The sequence below is a fragment of the Melospiza georgiana genome, chromosome 6 (assembly GCF_028018845.1).
Source record: "Melospiza georgiana isolate bMelGeo1 chromosome 6, bMelGeo1.pri, whole genome shotgun sequence".
Taxonomy (NCBI): Eukaryota; Metazoa; Chordata; class Aves; order Passeriformes; family Passerellidae; genus Melospiza; species Melospiza georgiana.
In genome coordinates, this window is record NC_080435.1 from 25,795,614 (window position 1) to 25,807,862 (window position 12,249).

The window sequence follows — 12,249 nt, forward strand, 5'->3', positions numbered from 1 at the left end:
TATTGCATGTAAATCTGGAGAGAGAAGCCAGTTCTGGCTGATAGTTTATACCAGCGTTGGTGTTCAGGGCCCTGTGGCCCGGAGTGGCCGGCTGGCTGCTGAAATTCCACATTGTGCAGGATGCCTCCCAGACCCAAGCTGGCACCAGTGCCAACTCAGGCAGGTTTGGCAGTGCCAAGTGGCTCCTGCACTCTGCCATCAGGAACCTGGGTCAGTTGTGTTAGCCAGGGAAAAAGGGGTGGCGTTGGTGTTCAGTGCTTGTGGCCCGGAGTGGCCAGCTGGCTCCTGAAATTCTGCAATACGCAGGATGCCTCCCAGACCCAAGCTGGCACCAGCCCTAAAAGAAAGAAAAAACCGGTTAATACAAAAAGGGAAAGCAGACTCCTCCCACAGTAACTGGTAAGAACAGCACAGTAGTAAGGAAGAAGGAGGGGCAAGAGCAGATGAGGTTCCCCTCTTGCCACAAAGAGTCGCTGATCCTCTGTGGAGGGGAGGCATGGCTGGGAGAGTGGCCTGTGCCGGACCCCCGTTTGTATTGATCCTCCTGCTTATCAATACCAGTGAGGGGGGCTCTCCGCCGTGTGAGAAATGTTACTGTCCTCCACACGCAGGAGACTCTTGGACTGCCGTCCTCAGAAACCACACTAATCCCAGCCCCACTTGTATTCAACTTTTTATCATTAACAACCTGTATTTGGTGTCATTTTTGAATAGCCAATATGTTTTGTCAATGTTCTTTGCAAGTTCTACAGGGATATAGCAGAGGCATGGTCCAAAGGGGCAGAATAACATCCAGAAACAGGGTCAGCACAATAAAACCAGCTCCATGGAAGGAGACTGCATGAAAGACCAAACCAATCATTCGACGCCTCAAGGAAATGATTGGTCAGGAATGAACGACAATAAAGACCATTAGGAACACCAGAAACAAGCCAATCACCCCGTGGATCTAAAACCACCAATACTGGACCCGAAGGGGGGGTTATAAAAATGGGAGTTCAGTTGAGTTTGGGGTTCTTTTGAGGAACTCGCTTCCTGGAGAACCCAGTGTGTGTGTGAGGTAGACACATTTTATTTTCTTTTTGACTTGTTGCGTGGGGGGTCTGAGCCTATCTCAGGCCATGCATCTCCTGTACCTCTTTTTAAATAAACAAGAGCCTTTTTCTCTGAAAAAAGTCTGCCCTCATTCATCCGTAACACCAGTACCTTCAAAACCATTTTCCCCAGGGACCTTGCTTAGCAGTTCCCTGAGCAGCCTGGATTCTGCTCTCTTCATGCTCCGAGCTGAGGCTTTGCTGGCCCTTTTCCTCTTGTAAGAGGTTTGAGCCTCCATTCATTTGTGGCGGCTGTGGCCAAGAGGGCCCCAGTCCCCGCTTGGCCCAGGGCACGTGGGGCTCAGACGGCGGCCTGGCTCTAGGGGGGCTGAGCTGGAGAGTCCTGGGCTGTGGGGGCTCCTCCCTTACTGGGAGGAGGCTTCCTGGGGAGGAAGAAGGCTCTGGCATGAGCCACGAGGCCTGGTGCGCATTGCCTGCTGCCGATGGGAGGGAAAGGAAGAGGAAGAGTTCATCGGGGCTCAACCTGAAATGACCTTCTGCTGCTTCTGGTTCTTCTCAGAGCTTTGGAGAGGAGACATCTCTGTCCCTGACTCCCGCCGGCCCTTGCAATGCACACAGGGACCCGTGTGTCACTTCAGGAGACACGCCAAGAAGCCCCTGTCACTTTCAAAGGGCAGCTGTTGTTTCACTGGTGCATTTCCTGGCTGTGTCAAGCCCCTCCTACCCGCACTACAGCCTGTACTTGAAGACACAAAAGAAGCATCCTCGAGGAAAGGCATGGAAAGTTTGACAAAGGATGAAGGGAGCACTCAGATGTCCCCTTTTCCCAAGAGGTTTCTTTAGCTGAAGTTCCTGACAAGGACCAGGCTTGACACACCGCAATGGGCTTGTTGTTGTTTTATTTCTCGGGCCCTCAGTCCTGCGTGGGATTCTGGAAGTGGGTGCTTCAGAGGCTCCTGCAAGGGGTCAAAAACGCCTGCCCCGCACCCAAGGGTGGCACAAGATCTCCTCCAAGTGCGGCCTGTAAGCGGGGTGCTTGGCCAAGCACCAGCGGATCAGGTGCTGGCACTCTGCGGAGAGAAGGCAGACAGCGCCGGTCACTGGCAGAACGCTCCTGCCCGGCTGCCCCCGGCGCCCGCGGGGCCCGGGCCGCGCTGCGTGAGCTCGGGGCTGCGCCGGCCTCCCGAGCGACCGCGCCCCGCGGGCAGAGAGCGGCACGGCGGGACACGGCCGCCTCCTTCGGCCGCGGGGCCGCGCTGACCCCGTGGGCACGGGCACCTCCTGCGGCCGGCCCTGGGGGCAGATGGACGGTGCCCGGAGCCGCGTGAGGGCCGCGCCGGGCTGCGCGCCGCCGGCTGCCAAAGCCGCCCGCTCGGGGCTGGACACCAACCTGGAGAGACCTGCTGCCAGAAGAAGGGCTGCCCCAGCACGATGGCATGGTCGTCCTTGAAGGGGAGGCTGCCGCAGACCATGACGTACAGCAGCACGCCCAGGGACCAGACGGTGGCCTCGTGGCCGTCGTAGCAGCCAAGGCAGACCCACTCGGGCGGGCTGTAGGCGTGCGTTCCTAGGGGAGACGGGCGGCGCTGTCCAGGCGCGGGCTGCTGCCTTCCAGAGCCCAGCGCCAGGCTCCTGGCTGAGGCAGGGGCTGCACCCGCGGCCACAGCTTCCCCCCCGAGGCCACCCCGCGTCCCCCAGCCAGCTGGCCAAAGCCAAGGAACCATTCTGCCAGGCAAAGAAGGCCAGCGGAGCGGCCCAGGCCCATGCGGGCCTGCCGAGCCGGGAGGCCCGGAGCCGGCTTTGGCCGCCCCCTCTGCGGGCGGGGCCGGCAGCCGGGTCCCGGAGCACGGCGTCTGCCCCGGGCCAAAGGGCAGCCGGCTGAAGGCCGCAGCCCGCAGCCCAGGAGGGAGCGGGGCCCTGCAGTGCCTGGCACCGGGAGCGGGGCCCGGGCCATGGGCTCACCGGCAAACCGCGTGTAGGCCTGCTCCTGGAGGAAGGTGCCGCAACCGAAGTCGATGAGCTTCAGGTCGCCGCTCTCCGGGTCCACGAGGAGGTTCTCCGGCTTGATGTCCCGGTGCAGGACGCCGCAGGCGGTGCAGTGCCGCACGGCCTCCAGCACCTGGACGAAAAGCCAGCGTGCCATCTCCTCGCACAGGAACCCCTGCTCCCGCAGGAACTGCAGGAGATCCTGCCATGCCTCCGGACGCTCCAGGACCAGCACGAAGCTGTCAGGCAGCTCGAACCAGTCGAGGAGCTGGATGATGTTGCAGCAGCCGGAGCCCACCTTCTCCATCAGCACGACCTCCATGGGCACGCGGGTGCCGTCGGGCTGCGAGCAGGAGAAAATCAGTGCCTGCGGCAGGCCTGGTGCTGCCCTGGGGCTGCTGCGCTGCGCCCTGCCTGCGATGCCCCCGTGCCCCCTGGCGCAGCCTCCCCGGTGCTGGGGCTTCCTCCCGCCCAGGGGATGCTTGGGGGACGCCCCTGCCCGGCCCCGCCGCCGCTGTTTGGCACGGCCGGGCCCGCGATGCTGCGGCTGCACGCTGAGCCCGCGCCCGCCGCCCCCGCCATCCCCCGGCTCCCGCTGCCAGTCGGCGCCCCGGGATTCTCCCTGCCCGCCCCGGCCCGCTCTGTCCCGCCGGCCCCGCTCCCTCACCAGCTCGTCCCACTGCAGGACGCTCTCCCGGGCCACGCGTTTGATGGCCACCTGCAAGCCACGGAGAGAGGAGGGCTGAGCTCCGGCCCTGCCCCTCCCCAGCGCTGCCCCTCGTCCCACGGCCGGCCGTCGCGGCCACTCACCGGGCTCCCGTCGGAGAGGCGGATGCCCGAGAAAACGGTGCCGAAGCCACCGCTGCCCAGCTGCGGGCCCAGCTGGTACAGCTCCCGCAGCTCCTTCCTTTGCCCTGCAAAAGGCCGAGAGCGGCCATCAGCCCTGCGCCCAGGAACCCCCCAGTGCCCGCGGGTGCAGCGGGCCGGGCCCCGCGGGCCGCGCCGCTCTCACCTGCTCCCTGCTGCGCGCCGGGCAGCGGCCCCTGCCCCGCAGCCGCCGGGCTGGCGAGCGGCAGAGCCGGGCCCGGGCAGCGCGCACCGGCGGCTGCAGGAGCCCCGGGGCAGCGGGGCACGGCGGCACCGTCGCTGGCCCCGGCCTCGTGGGCTGGACTCTGCCATTGACCGCGGCCGGGGCTGCAGCCCGAGGCTTTTTCTCCCAGGGAGGTGCCAGGAGCAGCTGCAAAGCAAGCAGGGCTTTCTGAAGCCGTGCCATCAGAGGCACTGGAAAGAGCCAGCGACCAGGCTGCTCCCAGGGGCCCTGGCCTGGCCTGAGTGTGCCCCTCAAGAGCCCCGGGGGAGCCTCAGACAGCTCCTCAGGAGATCTCACCTGCTCTTAGAGAGCTCTTTGTGGCCTTCGAGGGCTGTCTTGGGACAGCTTCCTGGAGATGGAGGAGCCTCCTTGGTGTCTCCAGGCTGGTCTCCACCACCAGGCTTGGGCTGTCACCGGCTGGCACAAGCGGCACAGCGTCCTGGCAGCTGTGGGATGGCCACTGCTGGCTCCAGGATGCTTGCTGCTCGGCCAGCTTCTCCTGAGAAGGCTCCTCTGGGTCGAGCTGGGCTCCCATTTGGACTTCTGGGCATTCCCCGGCCACGTCAGGGGTCAGGGTTGCGCCCGCGTTGTTGAAGCCCGTGAGTCCAAGGGAGCTGTGAGACCTGTCCATGGGCCCTGCACCTTCTGCAGGCTGACAGGTCTCACTGAGCCTCTGCCAGGGATGGAGGCTGCCAGAGATAGCAGAGGCTCCTGGCAGGATGCAGGGTCTCTGACAGCCTGAGGTTCCTGCAAGGATGGCTCTCCCCTGCTGTGCCATCCTTGCAGGCCTTGAGGCTCTCCCAGGGATGGAGAATCTTGCTGGGAGCAGCCTCTCGAAGGGATGGAGGCTTCGGGAGGAGCTGGAGGGGCCACAGCAGGGCAGGTGGCCTCGCTTCACCAGCTCCTTCAGCTGTTCCCACAGCGCCTGCCACATCCCCGAGTAGAGCGGCGCACGCGTCCCGCTGGGATCCCAGAGCAGCCGCATCAGCTCCTGCAGCTCCCGGGCCAGAGCCACGCAGGGGCCGCAGCTGCAGGGCCTGCCCGGGGGGCTGCCGGGAGCACGTGGCCGCTTGCGCCGAGCCGCCCGAGGCCTGGGGGCCCTGGGAGCCACAGGGGCTCCTCGGTTCCTCCGTGGGCCTCGGGGCCGCACCCCGGGGCGCTCGCTCCTCTTTGCTGTCCGTGCCCGCCGGCCCGGTGGGTGCCGGTGGCCAAGGGCCCACCAGACAGCCCCAGCGGCCAGCAGCAGGACAAGCACCGTCACCAGGACGCCGCCGTCACTCGTGGCTCCGGCACGTCCCATCGCGACTGCACTGGCGGCCGCGGGCGCTGGCCCGGCTTATCCAGCGGCAGCGCGGTGATGTCACAGTGCTGCGGCCAGCACTGCCTGGGGACATCACAGCCCTGGACATCACAGCCCTGGGACATCACAGCCCGGGGACATCACAGCCCTGGGACATCACAGCCCTGGGACATCACAGCCCTGGGACATCACAGCCCGGGGACATCACAGCCTGGGGACATCACAGCCCGGGGACATCACAGCCTGGGGACATCACAGCCCTGCCCCACGGCAGCGTTCAGCCCCTCTGTGCCCTCAGAGCCCAGCCCACCCCGGGGGCAGCAGAACCGGCTCGTGGCTGGAGATGGACATGGCCAGAGAAAGCTGCTGGCAGGGAGAACGGGAGCTCAGCCTGTGGCCAGGTGTCGTTCCCTGGAGCCATGGGCGCACCTGGAAGGGCGCTGGTGCCAGCAGCGTCCAGCCCACGGCTCCCAGGACATTGGTTCCCAGCTGGAATCACCCACTACTGTGTGCCTGAGAAGAGAGATCCTCCAGAGACAAAGGGAGTTGAAGTTCCTCTGTCTCTGGGGAGCTCTCCTGAACTGGCTGTGGAGGGCAGGAACAGTTTCTTGTTAGCAGCTCACTGACTTCTGCTGTGCCTCTGCTCTAAATAAATCGGGGTTTGCCAAGGAGTGCTCATTGTGCTCCCACTGCTCTAGCTTGGACTGGGATTCAGTTTCTTTCTTCCCAGTAGCTGGCATGTGTTGGGTTTGGTCTGGGAGCCCTCCTGCACCATTCAGAATTTTAGGAGGCAGAAAGCCACTCAGGGTCACAGCCCCTGAGTGGGGCGCAAGTCCCTGGACACGAATGCTGGCCCTTTTCCATGGGAAAGAAGACTCACCCCCAGTTTCTTGATGTCAGTTTGCAGGAGGCATTTGGCACTCTCAGGGCTGCCTGACTTGTCCATGGTGGCAGGTCCAGTCTGGGAGAAATCCTGTGCCGTTGGGAATTTCAGGATGTGACAGCCCACTCAGGGCCACCTGCTCCTGGACATGAACACCAGCCCTTTTCCAAACATATCTCACCCCCTCAATATTTTGATGTCATTTCGGAGGAGGCCTTTGGCACTCCAAGGGCAGCCTGAGTTCTTGGTTGTGGCAGCTTTGGTCTGGGAGAAATCCTGCCCCATGGAACTTTAGGAGGCAGACACATAGGTAAAAAAAGAATTCAATGTCATCTTTAATTGCTTTAATACTTTAAATCCTGACTTAATTTTGACAAGATTTTAATCTTGCTGAAATTCCCTTAAGGAAGACTTGTATGTGTTTAGTGCAGTTTACAGGAAAGCTGCCAGAGCCATTTGTTTTGTGTGTTAGAAAGTATGTGGTAGTACACATGGTAGGAGAGGAAAGCTCAAAATCCTGGCAGCCTGCTGTTGTTGATATTCTTTGATGTATGTTAAACCCAAAAACTGTTTTGTCCCTGTCACTGTTTGTGGCCAGATTAAAATTACAGGGCTGGGCTCAGAGAGAGAGAAAAAAAAATATAAGTGCACACAGCTGAAAGTAAAACGCATAGCAACAATGTGTGTTGTGCAGTTTAAGACTGTAGGGGAAAAAGTGATACCCAGCACTCTTTTTTGTTCTAGGACTTTTTTAATGGTGGCAGCAGTTACTGAACTGAGAAGGAATTTGCACAAACTCTTCACTGTCCATTTGAAATGCTTAATTCACACAATATTCAAGGGGCAACATGAATTCCTCTCCAGTTGTATGTAATATCAACTTATTTCACTTTTGAAGACACTAGCTACAAAATTTAAAATATCACACAAAAGCCTTGTACACAAAATGGGCAAGAGGAGAAAGCTGTTGCTGGATTCACCTTTCCCTCATTCCCTTGAACTGCACCACACACAGTGGTGTTATGCGCTTTTCTTCTCAGCAGCATATTCTATCTTGTAGAAATGATATTTAAAATTGAAACCATCCAGCAAGTGCTCCCAAAAACAAGATCCTGGAACAAAAGGCCATTTGTAGGCATCTCCTTCCTTTCCCAGTCCCTAAAGTGCTCACATAACACGGCGTTATTCACTTTCAGGTTTATATACACCCACATTTCTTCTCTCTCACCAATGCAGGATCTGAAAAGGAACCACCTCCTTTACTGATCCCACACTCAGGGTGCCAGAACTTGTTGGCTTTTACCTTCCCGATGCCACTGTCCGGGAGTGGCTGATCACATGAGCCGAGCTACGGCCCACGAGGGGGCGCTTCTCACCTCTTGAGACCTGCAGGAGGGTTTATTGTTTAATATCGTTCAATTTTTGTGCTGGTGAATGCTTTGCCTGTTAAATAAACAGATTTTTTTCCACTTTTCTCCAAGGAAATATTTTCCCAAATCAGCTGGGGGAGGAGCCACTTGGATTTGCTTTCTAGAGGGACCCCAATTCAGAAGTTTCCTCTAAAATGTGCCCCAAACTAGGACAGCTGCCTTTCAATAGCTCCGCTAGATGGCAGGGTGCACTTACCAAAGAAGTAAATGTTTCGTGGTATTTTTAAACCACAAAATATGCAGATCCAACGTGGAAAAAGTCTTGTCACTGCTCTCAATGTTCGAGGACGGAAAGATTTCACGGACATTACTTTTATTTTCAAACATGTATTCAAACATGAAGGGGCACACACCTTTACTTCTGTCCTTCTCTCTCTTGTGTGAGAGCAATCCTTGAATACACAGTTTTAAGCCAAAACCTAATTTTCCGCACGCCATCGAAAAATTCACGAAGTTTTTTTCCATGGGAAGGAAAGCATGCAATGCCAGTGTTTCAGGTGGAGGTTACAGGCCACCCAGGGAGCTGATATCAGGAGACTTTCTGTCCTACCACCTTCCATGTGGGGTCTATTTCTTTGTGAGATCTTTATTGCTAGCAGTATCTAAATGTTGGTGGTGAGCTCTTGCCAGAGAAGAAAAGGAAGGAAGGAAAGCACTTCTCTTCAGTGTTTCTGGTGCAAGGTGCAATCTCCCAATCAGAGAAAGGCAAAACAGGGCAAGGTCAGGGTAGGCAAGGCAATGAGAGTCATGGAAGAAAGCAAGGCAAGGCAAAGACAGGAAAAAAGAGACAGGAAAGCCAAGGTGAAGTGTGACTGACTATGGCAAAGCAAGAAAATGGAGCGGTGGGAAGGGCAAGGGAAGGACATAGAGGTGTAAGTAAGGAAAGGCAAGGCAAAGGAAGGGCAGACAAAGCTGAGCAAGGCCAGGGACAAAAGTTGCAAGCAAGTCAAGGCAGGAGATGGGCATGCAAGGGAGTGCAAGGGAGAGGTAAGAAGCCAAGGCAGTTCTAGGGTTGGCTTTGTCAGGAAAGGAAAGGTAATAAAAGCTGACAGGGAAAACACCAGAAAATTATGTCAAAGGAGGAAAAGGGGTGTTCCTCTGGGAGGGTGACATGGCTGACAGGCAGGCTGAGGTGCCTTCAAATCAACACACACAGCATGGGCAACAAACAGGAGGAGCTGGAAGCCACTCTGCTGCAAGAAAGTTATCACCTTGCTGCATTGCTGGAACTTGGTGGGATGGACCCCATGACTGGAGTGTCACCACTGATAGCCACAGCCTGCTCAGCAGATAAAGGGAGGAAGGAGAGGTGCAGGGATTGCCCTCTACATCAAAACGTGGATTCCACGTGAGGAGCTGTCTTTGAGGAACACCCATGAGCAAGGCAAAGGCCTGTAGGTAACAATCAGTGAGTGCCCAAGGCAGCAAAGGAACCTTGTGGTTGGTATCTACTACAGGCTGCCTGATGAAGGGGATCCCACTGACAAAGGCTTCTTTCTAAAGCCACAGGAAGCATTGTGCTCTCAGCCTTTTGTCCTGCTAGAGAGCTGCAACCACTGTGCAGTGGAGATCCTTTCTTGACAGATGACTGGAACAGAGTTTCAGCGACCTTTGCAGTTAAGGTGTGTCATATGCAAAGAAATGTTGCTTTTGGCATCACTAGAAATTAATGCCAGCTGTAGATATGAGAAGATCACAAGACTCTTGCTCACTGAATATTCTGAAAGACAGCAGACTGTCTTCAGCAAGATTCAGGACGAGATGCAAAGAGCCACATCTCTTTCCTGGTTAATTTTGTGGCCACGATTTCACTTCTTTTGACTCTTAACATGGATATTCTTAAACCCTACTTTGTCATCCTTTGGTCAGCTCATGAGGTTTTTTTCTTTTTAAAATTGTATTTTCTCAAGGCAGAGAAAATTGCAACTATTTACCTTTGAGTAGAGGAGCATACACAGAGTGCCAGGGTGAAAGATTATTCATACCAACAAGGAAAAGGCAGGCATTGAAGGAGACTGTTGAAGGAGAGGTAAAATCTTAAATGCTAAAATTGAAGACAGAGCACCACTAAGTCAAACAAAAGATTTGTCTATTTGCTTTTAAACTGATACAAACAAGAAAAAGTAAATTATTATAACTACTTTAAATCCAGTAAAAAATGTGCTGAGCTGTGCATTAAGACAAAGGTGGAAGTTTACAAGTTACAAATGCTTAAAACACTTCTTGCTGGGGATAGCATAGCATTGCATCAGGCAGTTTACTAGTCCAACTGTTCTTGAAAGATTTGCATCTCAAAAAGATGAATTCTTAAATTTGACCTATAATGACATACACACAAACAAGCAAAACACTGTCTCCTCTCCTCCCTTTCTCTCTGCTTTCTTGTCATGGAGTGTGTGACTAAGGAGAAGCTGAAAGAATCCATGAGTGACAAAGCTCACTCCCATCAATCCTCCCTGATGGAGTGATCAAACTGTAGTGGAAAAAACACAGCTTCACCCTTTAAAGTGTATTTTATCCTGCTGAGATCAGCACAAATCTAGGGGATGAAACTGACTTCCCACGGCTGCCATCCAAGCTAGGAAACTGTGACTCAGTACTACCTGCAAATTTTTTGCCTTGAATCCCCAAAGTAATGATTCTCTCTATCTCCATCCCTTAAACTCCAATTCTGTCAGCTTTTCAGTGCTCAGAAATGGACTAGTCAAGATAGCAGTGAGGAAAAAAAGAACAAAATAAACATATTTTATTCTGTAAGTAAGTAGATTTGAGATGGAAATACTAAAAGGTAAGTATATATGGAGCCCCACGCACACAGTTCTCTTTTTACAGTTGCACTTGAGGATTGTACTTCAATTATGGTTACACAGCTATCTTCCCCCCCACACACACTGACTGCCCCTTAATATTAGAACCTAATCTGCCACAAAATTACATGAAATAAAACAATCTGAGAAATATACTTGAGATGACAGTTGTTTACAAAGAAGGTAATTTATAGTATACAATTACTGATAAGGTAGAACAAGAATTCAAAAACTGGACTGCATTACAAAGCATTTCTTCAAACATCCATTTTGGATTATTGCTGTAAGGTACTAATTGGTCTGTTCTAGACTAATTTACAGACATTCATAAAATAGTAAAAAATCCATGCTTTAGAAACCTGGGACATTTCATGCCTTTGTGCTAACAGAACATGAGGATGGAAGTGATTGGCAGTTTTCAATGTAGATTAGTAGCATTTAGAGTTTTTTTTCTGGTTTACTAACTGATTCTTCGTATTTTTTCTCCTTTTTCTCGGGTGATTTTTTATCTTCAGGTGTAGTCCATGGAGGGCTGTGAAACTTCTGTAGAGGTAAAAAACATGGTGTATAGAATACATATATACATAAGCAGAAATAAAAAAAAAATGTTAAAATTCCATGGCAATGGAATTGTCCCTAGAAAAGGGTTCTGATCTCTATTAAAGAAAGCATAATTAACAACCTTCACAGTGCAAAACCATACGAGTCTACTGCATACAGCTTCATATCACTGCATATTTTATATATATACCAATTATATATGTATTTAATATTTAATTATTTTGGAAATCTCTCCTACTCCTGCTTCCAGGGCTATAGACATCACACTATCAAATTAAGTGACTTCACTACTAATTCATTTGACTACCAGCTCTTAAAATATTTATTAGTTTGCAAATTGCTACCAGCCAGAAGACATTTGAAACAGATGAACTGCAATCAGATGCAGTCAAAGTCTGAACTAAGTAGTCTTCTCTTTTGAGACAGAACTTGGTGAAGAATGTGTAAGTATACTTCAAGTAACTGCATTTCACAAGAGCTTTTAGTGAAACCCCACAATTGCTCTGAAAGGGAATACCTGGAAGCTTGTCCCTGTTTCTGCTGCCTTCAAACGAGATGTTGAATCATCACGATTCCCCAAACATGTCTTGGCAACCTGTCAACAAAAATGGCAGAGGTAACTACTTCGTATTTTGTCCAAAATCATTCAGTTTTCCAAAAAAAAACCAAAACCCAAAATCACCGGGTCTTCTTTTAAGCCTAGCTGATGCAATGGAACTAAGTTTTCATAGCTAAGCTTGTCCCAGCCTCCCATCATCCCTGTCATAGTCTTCAACAATATTGCTGAAGTCTTGTGACAGCCAGTTTAACAGCTTGAAACTAGATACTCATCCAGCTTCTTTACTTCATGCTTAAATCTCATCACCAATAGTGCAGTTTACTTCTACAAGTGGTCCTAGGGAACAGAAAATTAACTACAAGTGTGTTTTATGGGTGAGGAAATAGTAACAAACAGTAGAAAATCAGCATTACAGTTACAACTTCTCTATTACTATTCTCTTGTCTAAACTCTAGATCTCAAAGGTATAATAATCCCTGAATAGAAATATAAAGTCACTGAATGGGGAAATTAGATGAGTCTCAAGGTGAAAAATCTTGGTGCTTTAATTGCTGTCATTTTATTCAAGGAATAATGTT

General features: G+C 53.0%; 1 protein-coding gene across 1 annotated transcript in view; it reads right to left on the reverse strand.

Moving 5' to 3' along the window:
- Nucleotides 1-10,460: 10,460 nt before the first annotated feature.
- LUZP2 (leucine zipper protein 2) overlaps nucleotides 10,461-12,249 on the reverse strand; it is an 82,854-nt gene continuing 81,065 nt past the window's right edge. The window contains exons 11-12 of the mRNA XM_058026513.1: nucleotides 11,630-11,707; nucleotides 10,461-11,094 (exon numbers count right to left, since the gene is read on the reverse strand). Of these exons, the coding sequence (XP_057882496.1) occupies nucleotides 10,990-11,094; nucleotides 11,630-11,707 (183 nt within the window). The 3' untranslated portion in view covers nucleotides 10,461-10,989. The remainder of the gene's footprint in view (nucleotides 11,095-11,629; nucleotides 11,708-12,249) is intronic.